This window comes from Anabas testudineus, chromosome 22, assembly GCF_900324465.2.
Source record: "Anabas testudineus chromosome 22, fAnaTes1.2, whole genome shotgun sequence".
NCBI classification, from domain to species: Eukaryota; Metazoa; Chordata; class Actinopteri; order Anabantiformes; family Anabantidae; genus Anabas; species Anabas testudineus.
In genome coordinates, this window is record NC_046630.1 from 5,463,955 (window position 1) to 5,483,693 (window position 19,739).

A 19,739-nucleotide genomic window follows, 5' to 3' on the forward strand; every position below is an offset into this window, starting at 1 on the left:
AAAATGAATGAAAGCATTTATGTAAGAATATCAAGCTTATTATTGTGTCATGCATTTTTGTATCTATACTGTCCACTCAAATCCCATTTGTTCGAGGCAGTTATTTGATTTTTGTCTCTTTTTGTGTCTCCTTAACTTGATATTCTAATTGCTGCATTAGAAAAATATATTGATTCTGTAATGGTAACATGAAGAGCTGAGTGCAGATAACCATAGTTTGTGTATTTTCTATTCATGTACTTCTATGAAGTGGTTCAAAGAACATAGTAAATCATATATTTTGGCCACGAAACTGCAAATCATTATTCATTGCCTTTATAGTCTGACCATTTATTCATTTTCTATGTGTGAATTTGTTTGTCCAACATTATTCTTCCTCCCATTTATGATGGCTGAATTGTCAGTAATGGTGCAGTAAGTCTACAAATAACATGTCAAATAACACTGCGTCTCATGATGGTTAAATTCCCAAACTGAATAATTTGCGTGTAGTAAAGACTGAGGTCTTCTCAGTCAGTTTGTCTTGGTTGGTTCTGCGTTGTTTTCATTGGGTGATTATGATGCTACTTGAAAATTGCATTTGAATGTGAAGTACAGTAGTTTGCCTCTTTGGAAATCAGTGCTGCTTTAGATAGATAGAGCTTGTGTGCAATAATGCTACATACATAGAACTGATGTTGTACTTGCAAATGAAAATATAATGCTGCTTGTCCTGTATATTTAGTAAGTGACCTAACATCATTATATGCTTAGATAAAATGTGTGTATATGTTGCTAATTTCAGTAATTTTATATTTCAGTTTTACTTTAACATGGTAACAAGAGTTTTGTTTTATTTTACACCTGTAAAAAAGAGAGAGGACAATAAACTTGCAAAGATATTAAATACCACATATTCATATGCTATTCAGATTACCTTTTATTAGGAGTGACATATATGTAGATTTGGTGCTAATGTATAAAGAAACAAATGTCTGGGCATTTGTCATTTATTATTAGAAGTTGTTTTGACAAGATATCATTTAGAGAGTGGCTACAGGAAATTTAGTGCAGAGGGTTTCATTTAAAAGCTTTTCTTTTAATGCTGCTTCGGAAACTTCAGCAACAGTGAGTGTCAATTGTCAGCAATACTGCCTAATGAATAGCTGGTTGCTAGATTTTCTTTTTCTCAAAATGACGTGCCAAAGGTTTTCCAGGACCTATAGGCAAAATAAAATGAAATAAAAGACTCTATTGTTCCACATGTTTTTGTTATGTTTCATTTATTGTTTGGCGCTTTTATACAAATGCAATGGTAGTTATCACAGATACTGATAGAAGTTCAAGTGGTTTTAGGAATCTGTAAACAACACAACAGTGGAAGAGTTGATTGTACTTTTTTTGTTTGTTTGTTTATTTTATTTAATTTTTTATGTCAGGTCGTCTTTAGAGTTTATATGTGACAAAACTGCTGCAAATCAATCTTGATCCAGTCGATCAAGCTCATTTTTTTCTTCTGACAAATGATAATAATGAAGACTAATTAAACTTCAAGAGGAAGCACTTGCTGTGATGTCCAGTGGAGAGGGCATAGGATGTGCAAAGCCACTGAAGCATAGTGTTCCTGTTTTTAACCTTCCTACATAAGGAACACATGTAGATTTGCGTTGTAGACTTGTAGAATATAAATATTCTGATAAACAATACTGTGCATCCAAAATAATATTGATTGGTATATTGGTTGCAGAATGTATGCAGTATTATTCATGCAGCTGGAATCCTGCAGAGATTGTACACTTCTGTTGTGAAGTTGCAGCAGATAACAATGAGGGAAGGAGTGCATTAGAGTCAGCAGCCAGAACATGTGGTCACAGGTGGTCAAGACAGACAAGATGTCTAAACCGGAAGTTCGGTGCAGACTACAATTAACACAAAATAATCAAGAAACTGCATCGGCACGTTTAGTCTGCATACGGATTTATAAATAAATATGATAAATGCTAGATGCACAAGTAGCTTATAATAAAACATACATTTACTGAAACAGTTAAATAAGCAAGTGCGCGTATATTACAGTAGATTATAAAATACAGAGGGCAAATACAAACAAATATATAAAAATATATTGAACATATTCAGATTAATTAATTGAGAGGTGGCTTATAAATGACTGTATATTTTGGTATGATAAATAATATTTAACCTTAGTAGATATAATGTGCCACAAATAGGACTTTGATAAAACTCCTACGGCTGAAAAACGGGGCTTTTATTTTGAAGGCACTAGAGGAACTCTGTGTAGGTCGCATCTTTGGATTTAAAATGTGAAGTTTGGCTGCAGCAATGAGGAAATGCTCAACGTGAGCTCCTGGCTGTGGGAAGACTGTGGTTTATTGTCGCTGAGCGGTCACAAGAGGTTTGACTTGAGGCGCAGTCGGTGTTTTCAGGATTCCTCCTCCTCCTCCTCCTCCTCCTCCTCCGTCGGTCGTTATGTCACCGTCTTATTTCTGACCTGAAAAATTGGAAACCGTAAAAAATAAAGGAATAAAATATGGAGCAGCCCGTCGATCTTCATCAAAGAGGTGGGTGACTTTTGAAACTACAGCTAATACACACTGATAAGAAAGAAAAAGTCCTGATTGTGCTGGGACAGTGTCGAGAAGCTGAATTAACCCTTAACCTCCTCTTAAAATCCCCTCACTGTGAACTTTGTCTAGACTCATTTCCGTTCTTCTCACATCAGAAAACACAGCTCCAGCTGAATCAACAGATCCTCCCCCAAGGATGACAAGACAGCAGATCCTCACTTTAATATCAGTGGCATCTGTCAACTTCAGTTCCATGATTTGTTACTCAATATTAGGCCCTTTCTTCCCCAACGAGGTGAGTTTAAGAAAATCCCAACACTGTGATGATCACCAGTGGTAAAAGCACACACAACCATGCACCTTGTATATCACTGCAAATAGAAGTACCATTGCAAATTCAAAGTAAATACTAAAATTAAGTTATGTTAAGTACTCCACTTAGTATAAAAAGCTTCTCTGGGCATCATCTGATTAAAAACACAGTGTTTTAAACACCTGTGAACTTTATGCTGTTGATAACATGATCCAGTCCAGACTAGTTCCACATGTGCAGGAACAATGTTTCAGCATCAAGTCAAGTTTTTCAGGATTATTACGTTTAATTCGTGTAGATTCAAAGAGAGAATCATTCCAGAAACTGACAGGTGGTTAGTCCATTGTGATACATCATCATTTATTATGTTAATTATCTGAAAAAGCTGTAGAAAAATGTTGTATGTAGAGTAGGAGTAAGACAGTAGTTAAATAAATGTATTTACTTACTTATTTATATTCACAACAGGTGAAATATTTGGGTCCCACTGTGTAATGAGTTTTAGTATTTGCTTAATGCGGACAGCAGCTTTCGAAAAGATGAAATAAAACATGCTATTACAAATAATAACAGCAATAATAATAATAAAAATAAAAAAAAATTAATTCATAAAAAGTTAAATAATATAAGGGAGTCAGATTTCCAAAGTATTTACTCCTTTATTCAATAGTTCCTCTCTATTCACTCTCTGATTTTTAGATCAGGTATGTTATTATTATGAACACATTTGGAGGTTAACAAGTTATTTTTATTATTCTGTAATAATGCAGGTTAAATTGTTGGTAAATACTTAACAAGCTGTTAATAAATAATTTTTTGACCCAATTCACAGCCCTTTCCAGAAGGTAAGAATGTCAAGGCCCAACCGGGCAAGTTATTAAAGGCATATAACTAATCTATAAAGAGTAGTAAGTATTTTATTAGCACATAGCAACAGCTTGTAAACTCTTTATTAAGACAGTTAATGACCAACAAGGATTGGTCATTAACTAGAGTTGGTCATTAACTCCACAAATAATCTACAGATCTGCAAAAAACATAGAATGACTGTATGTAGTATATGAATATTTAAAAATGTGCTATAAATACACCAAAAACACCACATGTAATTCTGTTTATTGTTGACACATTCACCTCTCATGTTTCGTTGCTTTCTACGTCGCTTCTGTTTGAGTTTGTATGACGCCAGTGAAGTTCAGCTTGTGCCAAAGTGTTGTGTTTCAATTCAGTTCAATTTAATTCAGTTTTATTTGTATAGCACCAATTCACACCAATTCCCAACAGAAGTCATGTCAAGGCACTTAAGGTTTTCAGGTGGTCTTTTATAAAAGGCATATAAAAGGAAAGTGGACTTCACTCTGTTAATGTTGTTAGAAGCTGTGTGATGTGGGCTGCAGCACGGAAATGTATTTAAAGAATGACAATAATAGATGTAATGACTTTACAAAATAAACGTCTACGTCACTGTGAGTACGAGAGAGTGCATCCTTTCAGTAAATTGAATATAGCACATTTAGTTTATTTCTATGCACATTATCTTTTCACCACAATCTAGTCAACAATAATATAATCAATATATTCAATTCAATTCAGTTTTATTTGTATAGCGCCAATTTACAACAGAAGTTATCTCAAGGCACTTTACAGTGTACATATATGATGTAAAAGATCATAAGCACTACTCAGATGGTAAAGGTGCCACTGTTTCAATTGAGGATGTGCGTTAATGAGTGTGGACGTGCACAAATCTATAAAATAACAACTCTTGATAGGGCCCATAATCTGTTATGGACCCATATCATTGTAAAGCTCATAGATGAGCTGGTTCATCAGTTCCCTCCGGTGTACACTGTACTGGTGTCTTCCCGTGGACATGAACATACTCATGTGCTACACATCAGGACGCCTCCCCCTGAAGGCAAGTGAATGACTGACTTTGTTTTGCTCCATAAAGAGGGGGTCTCTGGTAATCATCTGACGAGTAGTTAGTGTGAAGTAAAGGTTAAAAACACAAAGGGTCATGAACATATTAAGGTAATGATCAACTACAGTACTAGTGGTAATACAGTGGTGTATTAAGTTTACATTTCATATCCTACAACATGGGAAATTTGGTTTATTATTTTGTTACCTTGTTAGTGTGGCTTCATTTTCACAAAGTATTTCTGCTCAAACCTGTAAATACACTACATGCGTGTACGTTCCTCCACAGGCAGTAAAGAAAGGAGCCAGCCAGACGGTTGTTGGTCTTATATTCGGCTGCTATGCCATCTGCAATTTAATTGGTTCATTGATACTGGGAAAATATGTAAGTGCTGTATATGTCCTTGTGTTTTTTGTAGTATCATTTGAAAATGTATTGAGTAACTGACTCTATCTCTTTGTTGTTACATTAGATTGTCGAAATTGGTGCAAAGTTTATGCTTATTATGGGGCTTTTTGTGTCATCAATCTGCACCATTCTCTTTGGGTAAGTGTTGGTCCCGACAGTGTATTTGCTGATTAAGATTCTCATTTGTCAGCGTGTTTATTGAGTTTTTCCAGGATCACCCACTGTTTTATCAGAAATACCAGCCTATGTATGGTTTATTCTTCCTGTTTGATTTGTGTTTGACAGTAGCTGGATGTCTTTTCTTTCTTTACTCAACAGATTACTTGATCGGGTTCCTGCAGGACCTGCTTTCATTACTCTGTGCTTTCTAGTGAGGTCTATTGACGCTTTGGGCTTTGCCGCTGCAATGACCTCCTCTTTTGCCATGACAGCAAAAATATTCCCGAACAATGTAGCAACTGTGTTGGTGAGTGTAGACAACCGTTGTCTTTCAGACATGTTATTTAGATATTAGGATCATGAGAAAACAAAAAAAACCATTATACTGTGAGTTATTCTGTATCTCCTGCTTCCCTGGTGACGTGGAAAATAAAAATAATAAATGTGATGTTCTTCATTTGTCTCTTTTTAGGGTAGTTTGGAGATGTTTACAGGACTTGGTCTCATTCTGGGGCCACCGGTGGGAGGGTGGTTCTACCAGTCGTTTGGATATGAAGTGCCTTTTTTGCTTCTTGGATGTGTCCTGTTGCTTATGGTTCCATTCAACATTTACGTTTTGCCAAAAATTGGTAAAATTTTGGAGAGATTTATAATATTATCATAATTTGTTCACTTGTTTCTATTCTTAGATTGTAACTATGAGCTGCGATTTGTGCTTCTCCCCACACCCAGATGCAGACCCTTCGAAGGATTCGTTCTTTCGACTCCTCACCCATGTGAAAATAGTCCTGATCTGCTATGTGATATTCACCCTTAGTGCAGGTCTGGGCTTCCTGGATGCTACGTTGTCACTGTTTGCCATTGAGAAGGTAATTTCCTGTCATCCCATAAAGTCAGCTGCTTTCCATTTCATATGCATAATGTGAGTATTTTTCCTGTCCGTTGCAACTAGTTTAATCTCTCACCTGGCTACGTGGGACTCATCATGCTTGGTTTGTCATTACCATACTGTCTGGCATCACCGCTGATGGGTTATTTCACTGATAAATATCCCGTGAGTATTAAAGAGACAAAAATCATGGGAATTTTATGATCAGACATTTGTTAGACACATGTATTTCTATGCTTATTGGTTTTCATCAGGTCACCAGGAGTTGGTTCATGGTGACCGGAGGTATGGCCACAGCGATCGGCTTCTGTCTGCTGGGTCCCGTCCCTTTCCTTCACATCCCGAGGTGAGTATGTGGTAAAGCTGGACAGTAACTTAATTCTCTGCTTTCTATTTTACTTTTAACCTTCAGGAACTATATAAAAAACAATTTTTCATCAAATTACCCACAGAAACTCCCATAAGCTGTTGATTACAGTATGTATATTGTACTAGTGTTTCTTCAGCTTTTACTAAAGGTTTAACTACTTTGTGTTTTTTTTGGCATTTGTTCATATGTGTAGTCAGCTGTGGTTGCTCGTCGTCATGCTCGGTTTAATTGGGTTTTCTCTGGGCATGACTGCACTCCCCACATTCCCTGAGATCATCACATGTGCGTTGTGAGTGACTTCACATCTTGCTCCTACATTCTGGGTCAATCTCTGAGTGTTTTTCACACATTTTATAATGCAAGGTGGCACGTGCACTATACATTCTTCTCTCCTTTGTAGCGAGCGTGGATTTGATGATGGACTGAGTACTCTAGGGATGGTGTCAGGGTTGTTTGGAGCAGTTTGGTCCCTGGGGTAAGTAATACTGATCTTTATTGACATCCAAAAGCCTCTTGAATACACTGAACCTTAAGGGAAAAATCTGAATTTGATTTTAAGGTGAAATTGTTTTTTAAAGGATGTTTTACGGACCAATAGTAGGCGGCCTTATCACACAACACCTGAGCTTTGAGTGGGCAGCTGCAGTCCAAGGAGGCTTGGCATTTTTGGCTGTAAGCATTATTATATACATTTTTGATGTATTGATGTGTGTCTTAAAAGTTACTTTAAGAGTGGTTAGTGGGCTCACAGCTTATTTTGAGGCCTGTAAAATGTTGTCGTGTGCGAAAGAGAGCATGAAACTATGACTCTTGTTCCTTCAGATTTTTAATGGATAGCATTCATTATAGAGGATAAGAATCAGAGTCCAAACCTGTTATGCATTCCTTAGCTGCATACTGAAGAAGTGTGATACTCTTGGTTTTCAGCTGTTACACACGTTAAACTTAACGACCATTCTGTCCTCAGGCTTTTTTTCTCGCTGTGTATTATCTCTTTCAACGGCCACAGCGACAAAGGTAACTGACCTCAGATTAATCTTGTTTATTTAAAAAAGCCCATATAGTATTTACACATGCACTTTATAGTTTGTGGAAGCATATTTAGACATTATTTCTGCAGTTTCCAAAATCTGCTGGTTGTAACACTTATTCCTGTTTGAATTAAAGCGTTTGTGAAGATGGGAGAAGACAAACAGATGAAAACACTCCTCTACTGAATGAATGAAGGCCTCATAATCCTGTGGGAAGATGCCATGGTAAACCAAACCAGATCATAACGTTTTAGCTACATGCAGGCATCAGCCATCACAGAAATATTTTGTTGTTCATGCCTTTTAAATTATACTATATGTTATGTTATAATTATTGTTGTGTGCAACAGTATTATGTTTTTATTGAATGTTTAAAAAGTTTTGTAAAACTTATGTTGTATTATTTACTATAAGTTTTAATTATATTTTGAAATAGCCAGATTATTTAATATTTTGAAGCATCTTGCAATAAGCACTTTGGATAAATTATATGAAAACATGATTTAATATTTAATTAATCACAGGAAATCACATGACATTCCAGATCCAGAGAACAAACTAAAACAACAAACTTCTTTTTTATCTGAGCCTCTGCTGTAATGATGATCTGAGTCTTTTCTACACCATGACCTGGATTTCACGTTGAAGCGACATTCAGTGATACATGTAACAGGTCAGATCATTTCTGTGAAACACTAGGAGCACCATGCAGATTTCACTGCAGTTGTATTTTGTACCTTCTGTTCAGACAGAGAATCTTTGTATTAAACACTGATTTGAGTAATGGAATAAATAGAAACAGATGTAAATGATCTGATCGGTGTCTTTATTTAACTCATACTACTTCTCTGTACACGATGGAGTGATATTTGTTATGTATACACTAAAATGAGATCATGTTATATGCAACACTGTTCACATATTGTTGACATTTCATAACAGCTGGGTTTTATAATGGTTTCCATGTCAAATGAATGTCCTAGTGTTATGCAATATATATTTGTATTAAATATACATTTGCATTATATATATCCCAACATATAAATAGAAACCATCACATGCCTGTAGAAGTATAAACAGTATAAAACAAAATATAGTTTTTGTGCTTGTTAAATATCAAAAGTGTGACATTACATTTACAAAATCAGAAACGTTTGGACACTCATCGACATATATAAACTCAGTTACAGGAATAGAAAATAGAACAGTATTGCAGAATATTAATATTATGGATTGTTTTCATTTACAAATAATTTTAAAATGTAAAGAAATTATTGTTTCTTTAAAGACATTTTATAAACATTTAACATATTAATGATCCATCTGTACCAAATACAATACAGAATATAAAATTACTGTTCAAATTTTTAAGAACATGCTTGCAAGGTTTGGCCTCATGAAAACAATCATATGTCTGCAAGTTTATGTATCGGGCTCATAGGCACCGTTAATCTGACCTGTTGGTCTCTTTGGGAGAGGTCTGTCTGATCTACCACTCCTCCCGCTGCTGGTCCAGCCTGAAGCATCTGCATCTGAAACTGTGGTCTGAGATGAAACTGAAGGAACTGCTGTCTTTTTCACCTTCTTCTTCCTTCTAGCTCTGCGGTGAAAACCATTAACAATCATATGCTAGCCTTAAACTGATGTTTACTTTTCTTTAAGAGGGGAACATGTCAGAGCCTCGTGAAGTATTCAGTAACCACACCCCCCGTGAATATAGTGAGAAGGGTTTTAGCAAAGCAGTAGAGAAGTTGGTCACTTACTTGTTATCAGTCAACTCAGGTTCAGTGTCAGAAAGAGTCGGTTCAGAAAGAAACCTAAGTTCCCCAGAAGAGCTAATTGCAGCAGATACCTTGAAATAGTAAGGAGTGAGAAAACGTAAAATGACAACCAAGAAGAGGAAAGGAAAAGACAGTAAAACACAGAAGAGACAGACCACTATCACCATGTGTTGTTTTTCTAAAGAGAAAATATGAAACACCCAAAATCTTATCTCTTATCTCACTTGAGGCTCACACACCCTGAGCTTGCATGTTTCTATGGATCATTTCTTTCACAAAAATGTCGGAATTGCATGCACACACACACAGAGTATTTTCAGGTGTATTAAGTAAGTATAATATTCTTCGACATGACATTCTCTAGACCGTTATTGAGGTGACTTATGCATGCATAAAGGTCATTCTGAGGAGGGCCCTTTGAAAAATGATTAAAATAAAGGTGTGCAGGTATCTGGTGTTTTTTGTCTCTTAATGTTATTGTAGCACACATAAATTCAAGTTGTCCACAGCTACAATACTTCCAAGAGGAGTTTAGCTAACACTAAACACCATTTTCAGGCCTGCAGTGGGCTTGCTGGTAAAATAATTTAGGGTAGAGTATCTGTATGTACAGTGCTGGTGAAAATTTTTTACACACAGTTGAAATTCATGACAGACACCACTGTATTACCCTGGTTGGTGTTGACCTCTCAACAGTTCCTTCAGACATACTTGTGCGTGGCTCTGCAGAGCGAGTCACTTTGTCGCTGAAATCTCCTACAACATTAAATATTATATATTGAAGGTTTGTTTACATTTTCGAAAAAGTGAACATCTACCAGAGGAAAGTATAATCCACTTACTTTGATCTACTACATAAGAAGCAAGGAAATATCCTTGTTGCCCATTGACCAGGCGACCAAACCACCAATTGTCATTGTCTTTGTAAAGCACTTGGATGACATCACCACGCCGTAAGGTCAGTTCATCTGAACGATTAGCTCTGTAGTTATACACTGAGACAACCTAGAAGAAAAAACACAGGGATTGTACATAAGGAACATGGTGCATGTGATTGAGCTCACATTTGCAGTGCATACTTACTACTTGTTGCACAGAAGCCAAATCTGTTTCCACGTCAGTGCCTGGAGAAATGTGATCAGGAAAGCTCTGATAGAGAAAAAAAACATTTGGTAGTAGTAATGTTAGCAGACTAATAATAGTAGAAGCTGGATAATCACTGCACTATTATTTACTGTATATGTTGTGGTAAGGATTTAGATAACAAAGACAAGAGGAAAAGGCATCACAAAGAAGAATTAAACTGTAATTAACCTTACCGCTGGTAACCTGAAAGATGAAGCTCCTTTTAGACGCTGACCAACTGGACTGAACCCGCCTTAGATTACAAGAAAAAAACAAACAAGCAAGCATAAATATCGGACACCAACTTGGACACTAACACAGCTCACTGCCCAGTGTTTACAGAGATCACTTACAGATACATGTGAAAATGACAAGAGGTCCATCTGTTTCTCTGTGTATGGTGTACATGGTTCAGAATATTCTAATCATAATGGTGGAAGTATTTGGTCTTATTGACCACATGCTACACTTTGTGCAGCTATAATCTTGGTAGATATTTGACATCACATGTCACAGAGCTGCAGTAAAGTCATTCACTGGTTAAACACAAACACCTATGTGATTAACTGTATAAGCCACTGACGGTTCTGGTTGCTCATAGCTGCCTGAGGGATAAGCTGCTCCGCCAGAGAACCAGAGAGCTGCAGCTTGGAGTGTGGTGACAGGAGAGACGGTGGTGGTAATGACGCATTAAATCCCATCTGGAAAGAAACAGTTGGATTATAGTTGCATAGCAATTATTTAATTTTAAAAGAAATACCGTAGAGAACTACAGTCTCTTTTATGTAAACCTGCTCATGCCTGGTGAATATTCATAATGATGTATGGTATCTACAGATTATATCACCACCTACGACCTCAAGAAAAATTGCAAAGGTCTGTTTAACGACTGCTGTAAAAATACTCACTGTGCCAGTATCTGATGTCCAGCTCCGCCCTGTGTGAGTGAAGCCTATTTTGTCTGCAAAGCACAAGCACAAATAATGAAGTGAATTCAATGAATTGAATGAAGGTAGAAGATTTTTACAAAAGTCCAATATTATGTTGCCACTTATACAATACCTTGCTCATAACTGTATCCAGACGACTTCTCGTTTGGCTGCTGAAAACAGTTTGAAAAGGTGAGTTTTGATGTATATTGTATTTCAGACTTTAATAAACTTCAACTAAATATCTACAGTGTCAGTAAAACTTAAAGTATATTATGACTAATAGAGAATCAGCATTTACAAGCACTGAATCCAGTTGTTCCTTAACACTCTGCATTTTGAGTGCAAGTCTTGTTGCTTGTGCAAACTGATCCATGGCAGATACGTCCTGTAACCAGGTGGAGTCAGGAGTGTTTCTGATGGTTCTGGTGTCCACAGAGGCTGAGCTGCTTGCTGCTTTTATCTTGTGTACTTCAAGCTGGGAAACTGTATGGAACAGAAAGACACAGTTATAGTTAATAGTAGGTGTATTTCAGTGACAACATGTCAAATATGAATAATATGAGATTATTCAGTGACTAAATACAAAATTGTGTTCGTGTTTTTTTTTATTTTATTAAAAAGAACATAAACCTTTGTGGTCGTACAGGTACACATGGATAGGCTGGCTCTGACCAAAGGCACAGAAAGCAACCATGTTCTCATGAGGGTGGAATGATACACCGTGGAGGGCAGTGGGGTAACAGAGCTCAGAGTACACTGCAACTTGGTCACCTGGAAAGACCAATCAGGTAGAAATCAGAGTCACTACACTGTTAGGAATGGAGCTTCTACATAGCTTTCATATTAAAGAAAAAACAGGATCCTCACCTGTGTCAGTATTCCAGACATACGCCATCCCATCCTCACTACCAGTAAAGATAAAGTTCCCACATGGAGTGAAAGTGCTGTAAATCCTCTCTCTGTAGTTTGTGGCTCCAGTGTACTTCTTTATAGCCAGACTAAAAGAGAGCATTTAAAAGATCAGAAATGTTTAAAACTCATCATATGATAACATAACTTAGTTTATAATTTTCTTTCCTAGCTAATTTTTAGGATGCCAGATGGTACTTTTTAATGTCTTATTTACATTCTTAAGTCCATCATCCTCAGGACGCTGTCTTTGGCATGGATAAGCAGGCACCGCCCATTTGGATGGAGCTGCAGCTTGTTGATGGGGATTCCACTGAAATCACTCTTGTCAATTTTCTGCCAAAAGCCAACATTTATATTTAAAAATGACAGGACACTGTGTGAAATATGAATGTACGGAAATCAGGCATTGTCTGCTGTACCTTCTCTATACACCAGCGATTACACGGCTGCTGCTTGCTGTCATTTACTGAAGTTTTCCACACATTTATTAGGCCTTTGTTGTCCGCAGAGAACATTCTCCTTCCTAATTACACATGAACAGAACAAAAGGAACATCACATACAACAATGCACAAGTAAAATATTGTATTTACATTGCTGGCCACTATATGCTATTCCTAATAGCAGCTCTGTCTATTAGTGGTTACGATTCAACATACTGCTATTTTTTTAATTCTAATGTTTTTGAAATTTGTCACAGGTGAAAGAACACAACCATATCCAACAATTCGGCATAAAAAAAAACACAACTCACACCTCACACACAACACTGCCATCTAACTGTGTGAGGTTGTAAACACAATACATAAAGAATCACAGTCTGCCATGAATCTTTGCATGTAACTTATTAATTAAAAATCAATAGTATTTTTGAGCATCAATATAGTATCACACTACACAATATTTCAATACTCAAATGTATCAATATTTTTTAAACACCTACTTAATAGAAACCATAATAATTTAAAATGACAATTTTGTAACATTTGTTTTTATGCTGCACAGGATTACAACTGTGGTAGCTGCAGGTAGATTTGAGGTCTACCTTACCCTGCACTGGGCATGAGGGCAGCAACAACAGAGCTTATGTCCATTCCGGCACAAAATGGTGAACATCATACCTTCTGAGTCAAAACAAACTGTGTTGATGAAACTGTTGTGACCCTCAAACTCCTGCAGCAGCTGACCATTCAAGTCATTAACATCAAGTCTCCATACTCGTAGCACAGAGTCATAGCCCCCAGTCACCACCAGGTTCTGGGCAGTGGGGTGGTACTGAGCACAGTACACAAAGGATGGATGAGTGAGCACCTTCTGGGCTGTTCCCAGAAGCCTCTCCACGTTCCACTCTCTGAGGGAGGACAAGATGAAGAAACTTTGAACAGTACTGAGCAATGTGTTGTAAAAATATATTGTCGAGCCACCACTAGCAAAAAAGTGAAAACATTGTGTGGCTGACATTATAAAGCAATGTGAGCTACATACTGTAAGAGGAAGAATTACTCCCCCTAGAGGTTCTACAAAAACAGCTATTGCAGCTATTCAGTCAACTGATTAATTTGCTCCTGGTGAGTTATTAAAGTATTGTTTTATCTGATAAACATACCTGACTGTTCCATCAGAAGAAGCAGACAAAAGGCTCCGGTCGTCTCTGGACCAGCAGAGATCATAAACAATTTTTAGATGACCACTGAAGGCAGCCAGAACCTTACCAGAGGGAATCTCATACACTGAAAACGGTAAATGACACAATTTAAATTGAATAACATACCGGCTGACATTAGATAGTCTAACTCTGTAGAGGTTTTTAAATCAAAACTTAAAATGTATTTATACACCCTAACCTTCAAGGATTCGTACATGTTACAAGTCTTTGGTTGGTGGGTGGGTTTCAGTCTAAATGAATAATAAATCCAGTATTATAGTGTAGCCCATAAACTCCTGCCGACAAGTTCATAGCATTTACTCTGAAATAACTGCAGACTCATCTAACCCTCTGTTTTCTTTCTCACTCTTCTTCTCCCTCTCTCCCTTGTGCCTTCTATCCTTCTTCTAGGTCCTCATCATGCTCACCCAAACCGGTCAAGGCAGATGGCCACCTACCCTGGTTCTAATGGAGGATTCTTCCATTAAAGAGAGTTTTTTTATGCCACTGTCGCCACCCAGTGCATGTTCAAGGGAGATTGTTGGGTTCTCTCTATGAATTTATAAGGTTCTGACCTTAATATGTGTAGTGCCTAGAGATGATTCTGTTGTGATTTGGCACTATCTAAAAAAACTTGAATTGAATTGAAATGCATTTAGACTTGTAGTAAAAGAATAAGTTGTTAGCATGGGGAGTTTAACACAGATGAAGGGTTGCTTACCTACAACAGGGAAAGCATCTCTGTCAGCACAAGCAGCAGCCAGTATTGTCCCAGCATGAGAGAAAAGAACTGTGAAACAGCCCATCTGACCACCGCGAAATGCCAGCATGGACTTGTTAGGAATCCGACAGACCTTTCACAGAAAAACTACAATAAGCCTTGTGCGACCAAACCATCTTTGAAGAATAGGTTCACATTTTCTAGTCTGCACTTAAACAATACTGATATGTCCACATGTACAGTGAAAGAGTTACTGATTAATTTTGCCCGTTCTGACAACATAAAGACTTTATGTCCAATGTACACAAAATACACAACACATTGTTAATGTTGGCTGGACAGCGTAGTCATAAGAATGTCACCCTCCATGTTTTATATGGTGAAGATATTGTTTTGACATCTGTTATATGAAGATATAATTTATAACTCGCCTCACCTGACCAGGCAGCCTGCTCCATCTCAAGACCGGTGGCTTGTTGTCAAGAGGTTGCGTCAGATTTCTCCTAGTGACCTCGTTCTGCAGGTCGCTGTAGGAGGTGCTGCCTCTCTCCTCCTGCAGCGCCATCATAGAACGGATACTAGGATCCACCTGAGGAATAAAAAATGTCTTAATTGCACAGCCACTCATGGCATTAGTTCCACTTTTATCATAATTTCTGAAACATTATCTACCTTACGTATCATATATACTAATTTGTTAAACCTAATATGTATGTAACAGCTAACTTACATGTTCAGGGAGTTTAATGCCTTTCACTGTTACATAAAGTGTGGATGCATATTTGTGTCGAGGGTATTTCTTCCACCACTCGGCCACCTCTATTGTTTTAGGCTGTCTCTTTGCCCGTGGAAGAGGACAAAAGAGCTGAAGGCGAAGTTTGCTGTCAATATTCAGCACACCATTCGTGCCCACAAGCTAAACACAGTAAAAACACAAGCTTAAAAGTTAGACATTAAAATGAAGATAGATTTTTTCCTTAAAGATTATGCCAAAAATAGTACCTTGAGGAATGCCCATGCAATCTTTCTGAAACCTCGTTCATGCTTTTCAACGTCAACATTGGCTCTTGCTTCTTCCATGGTTATGAAGTCTAGGATCTTACAAAACATACAATAAAAAATTAATTACTGACAGCTACAGTTAAATTGGTCAGAGATTTCAAAATTAAATGTCTCTTACCTCAAAGAAGAGTATCACTCTGGGGCTTTCATCATTTTGTTGAACAAAGTAACCAAAGCGTTCATTAAAGATGATCTGTTCCTCCCATTCAGGGATAATTGATTTGTTCTTCTTGAAGTCAAAAGGTTGAGTCATAATGGGGAGAATGTGATCAACATTCTCCTGCTCATAAAACGAGGAAACGGGTCGATGGCTATCGAAAAAAAAAGAAAAAAGAAATGTATCACAACCTATACTGTTGCAGGTAGGTTTTGTACTGTCTATACAGCTTTAGTCGAAAATGAAATGAAATAGGGTGAGAGAGTGTTTATTCTCACCAGTCTTCTTTCTTCACATACTGCCCAGTGATTTCATCAACAACATGGATCTTCACCATTGGATGTGAGATGAGCAGGTCTGTTTTGAGACGATCTGTTCTGTGGACATTCACTCCCAGCACAAGGCTGTCATCAAATGTTGGTTTCTGTGGTACTTCTGCCTCTTGTTCACTCTCCTCTTTGACAACTGAAAAAAGGGGAAAATGAAAAACATTAAATTTATAATGTAGCAAATAAACCTTTTATGTAACTTTGTAAATGACTTAATATTATATAATCAATATGCAGTTACTGTGCTTTTTCTTCTTCTTTTTCTTCTTTCCCTTGGATTCAGTTTCATTATCCACATCAACATCCTGGTCTGCATCCTCATCTTGATCCCTGGTGGAGTTAAAAGGATTAAATCTCCTATCAATAAGCTTATTAACTGTACTCTCTAGCAGTACAGCTAAATGTAAAAAAGGGACAAATCTGTATTATATTGAAAGGTATACAAACCCAACATCTGACTCAGTGACTACAGATTTTAACTTCTTCTTTTTCTTCTTCCCCACATCATTATTCAGTGTTACATTTTGGGAGACACTCTCTTCTTCTGTCTTGATCCTTGTTGTCTTTAAAGTCTTCTCTTCCTCCTGGGCAATCTGTTGTTGGTATTCATGCAACAGCTTGTCTTCAGTGTCCTCCACCTGACTCTCTGTTTTGGTTTCTGTATCTCTTTTGCTTTTCCCCTTCTTACTTTTTCGCTTTGATCCCTTTCCACCACCAGCTTCATCTGGCTCCGAGGCAAGCTCAGACTGGGAAGCATCTGCATCCTTCTGGATGAAACTTGTGGTGTCCTCGGGTACAGGGAGAGGGGGAAGCTCCCTTCTATTCTTCTTCCTAGTTTTTGATGTTTGAATCTCCTCTTGGTTCCTACTGTTGTTTACATTAACCTTTTCTGCTATTTCTTTCTCTCTCCTTTTATTCTTTGTGTAGCGAGGGCTGGCCTGTTCAGGGTGATATGTGTTCTGGTGGATGGTCTCATCATCTTCTGTGTCCTTGTCAAGGTTGAGATTCTTTTTTAGATCCTGAAGCTAAAAGATAGGAAACACTTTCTTTATGTTTCTTTTAAGAATTTCAAACTAGCAGATCTTAGAAATGTGATGCAATTCACTTTTAATCACTCCACCAAAGATAGAACAACATATATGACAGCACATACCACAATGGTCTCCTGTGTTTCATGGCTTTTCTTCTTCACCTTTTTCTTCTCTGACTCAGTATATTTCTTAAAGACTTCATTGAATCTTTCCCGGGTCTTTGCCCGGTCTTCACTTTGACCTGTAAAAGGTTGAACTATCATTACTTGACAATAACATGGGCTATGTGAAGCTTAGCTGGTACTAAATAGTAAACATAGCAGTGTCTTTGTCATATTTGGGTCCTTTACACCTAATCACATTACAAACTGATATATTGTGCACATGTTTTACTTTATCGCATTTATTTACATCTATACATAGCACAATCAAAAAATGAAAGCTATTGTGTTATACAGATTTAGGTGCCCTTGTATATAAAACAATCACACAGTTAATAAGGTAGCCCCACCTTGAGGAGATATAACATTAAAATGCTGATTACTTCATCAATAACATAGAGAAGCCACTAATGTGTACATAATAATAAGACATTATGGTCTGCCTTAGAGTATCATTAATTTTACTTCTAATTATCTAGTGTTTGTTGTTGGCAACACTTCTGTAACCGCATTTCACACTGTGATATAAACATTAGTCTTCCATAGTTCACCTGGACAACAGATTAGACTGGAAGTTCAACACAGAAGCTGTGTACAGGAAGGGACAGAGTAGACTCTACTTTCTGAGGAAGCTCAGGTCCTTTAATGTGTGCAACAAGATGCTGCAGATCTTTTACCAGTCTGTTGTAGCCAGTGCAATATTCTTTGCTGTCGTCTGCTGGGGCAGCAGCATCAGAGCCAGCGACACTAAGAAACTGAATAAGCTGATCAGGAAAGCTGGCTCTGTGCTGGGGGCTCCTCTGGAACCTTTAGAGCAGGTGGTGGAGAGGAGGATGCTGCACAAACTGCTGAGCATCATGGAGAACAGCTCACATCCTCTCCACAGCCCACTTGTCAAACAGCGGAGCAGCTTTAGTCAGAGACTTCTCCAGCTCCACTGTGACAAGGAAAGGTTCAGGAAGTCATTTGTGCCAACAGCCATCAGCCTGTACAATGACTCCATGTCATGTCAACTATCAATGTGTCCACACTGATGGTTTAACAATGTGTAACTTAGTCACTTTACATTCTAGTCCTACTGTATGTTTTGTTGGTATTACTGTCTATTCTCTGTGTTATTTTTGTACTGTGTCTCGTGTAGTGTTGTGTAGATCATGTTACTCAATGCTCAAATGTTTTTGTGTGTAATGGCTGCTGCAACACGAAAATTTCCCCTTGGGGATCAATAAAGTATCTATCTATCTATCTATCTATCTATCTATCTAGTTAACTACTTGATAAATTGATCACTTTATTTTCAAGAAGTGAACTATTTACTACTTACTGCTACTTAAATCTTTACCAATAACTTACCTGCTGGCATCCTCAGGCACCGTAATGTCGCTCATTCTCGCTGCAAATCGAGAGTAATCCAGGGAGGACAGCTTTCATTCTAAAAATACAAAACAGGGATCACGTTATCGTTGCACAACAAAACCGCTTGGTTAGTTAGTTAGGCTGGCGTTAACGTTAGCAGTATGGATGAAAACACTGTATCAGCATGTTTTCAGAGATATATGCATACTTGAGAGCAAAATATTCTTAGAAAAACAACCCTTGTGAGATGCTAACAATTAACGCTAACCGCTATGCAACGTTAGCTACTTTAGCTAGTTAGCTTGCTAACAAAGTGCTAACGTTATACTTGGCTAAGTGGTATTGTTATCGACTACGCTCGGGGCAGAAAGGTTTGAGTTCTAAAAACAGTCTGAGCCTTCAAATAAACCAAATGCCATAGAGATGTATTTAAAAGCAGATCAGGAGTTTGTTGATGTGATGTTGATCCTACCCTGCAGAGCGTGTCCAGCCACCAACAACGCTCCGACGGTTTCCAAGTCAACCAAAACAAGGCGGAACGTGAGGGCGGAGCGTCGGCACCACGTTCATGACGTACGGACACAAACAACAAATTAACCAATCACAGCAAACGTACGTAATTACGTATATGGACGTCGCCTTTTTGAACGTTTTACAATACAATGAGCACATAACTGAGACTTTACACACACACATACAGATATAATTAAGATAATGTGCAGCTAAAGATTTAAAACAATAGATGAGACCATGCATGACATGTAAATGTAAATGTAAGTGTAAATGACACTGTTGCAGTTTAACTCCCCAACATGAAGTAATCAGTCAGCTCCAGTCAAATCACATGTTGTGCATTTAGAACTTAAC

The 19,739-nt window shown here is 37.6% G+C and overlaps 2 protein-coding genes across 5 annotated transcripts; one reads left to right on the forward strand and one right to left on the reverse strand.

Annotated features, from left to right (window-relative positions):
* The first annotated feature begins 2,329 nt into the window (after positions 1-2,329).
* slc18b1 (solute carrier family 18 member B1) lies at positions 2,330-8,473 on the forward strand. Of its 2 annotated transcripts, XM_026339448.1 has the most exons (15): positions 2,330-2,561; positions 2,723-2,862; positions 5,093-5,188; positions 5,277-5,350; positions 5,531-5,678; positions 5,844-6,000; positions 6,104-6,240; positions 6,324-6,425; positions 6,515-6,606; positions 6,824-6,919; positions 7,031-7,105; positions 7,209-7,302; positions 7,598-7,647; positions 7,798-7,886; positions 8,186-8,473. In XM_026339448.1, the coding sequence occupies exons 1-14, from the start codon at positions 2,531-2,533 to the stop codon at positions 7,853-7,855; spliced, it is 1,350 nt and encodes a 449-aa protein (XP_026195233.1). In that variant the 5' UTR covers positions 2,330-2,530; the 3' UTR covers positions 7,856-7,886; positions 8,186-8,473. The 2 variants fall into 2 exon arrangements, with proteins under 2 accessions (XP_026195233.1, XP_026195232.1); XM_026339447.1 differs by having other exon boundaries at positions 7,798-8,473.
* Positions 8,467-19,459, reverse strand: ahi1 (Abelson helper integration site 1). Of its 3 annotated transcripts, none has more exons than XM_026339356.1 (27): positions 19,345-19,459; positions 18,870-18,948; positions 17,478-17,596; positions 16,772-17,349; positions 16,566-16,654; positions 16,274-16,460; positions 15,957-16,149; positions 15,779-15,874; positions 15,507-15,692; positions 15,213-15,365; positions 14,777-14,909; positions 14,017-14,140; positions 13,532-13,761; positions 12,831-12,934; positions 12,626-12,744; positions 12,367-12,497; positions 12,130-12,270; positions 11,798-11,982; positions 11,630-11,666; positions 11,476-11,528; positions 11,151-11,268; positions 10,762-10,820; positions 10,526-10,591; positions 10,285-10,447; positions 10,113-10,198; positions 9,425-9,513; positions 8,467-9,261 (listed from the first exon to the last, which is right to left on the reverse strand). In XM_026339356.1, the coding sequence occupies exons 2-27, from the start codon at positions 18,877-18,879 to the stop codon at positions 9,084-9,086; spliced, it is 3,627 nt and encodes a 1,208-aa protein (XP_026195141.1). In that variant the 5' UTR covers positions 18,880-18,948; positions 19,345-19,459; the 3' UTR covers positions 8,467-9,083. The 3 variants fall into 3 exon arrangements, with proteins under 3 accessions (XP_026195141.1, XP_026195140.1, XP_026195142.1); XM_026339355.1 differs by having other exon boundaries at positions 11,630-11,669; XM_026339357.1 differs by lacking the exon at positions 9,425-9,513 and having other exon boundaries at positions 9,128-9,261; positions 11,630-11,669.
* Positions 19,460-19,739: the final 280 nt, after the last annotated feature.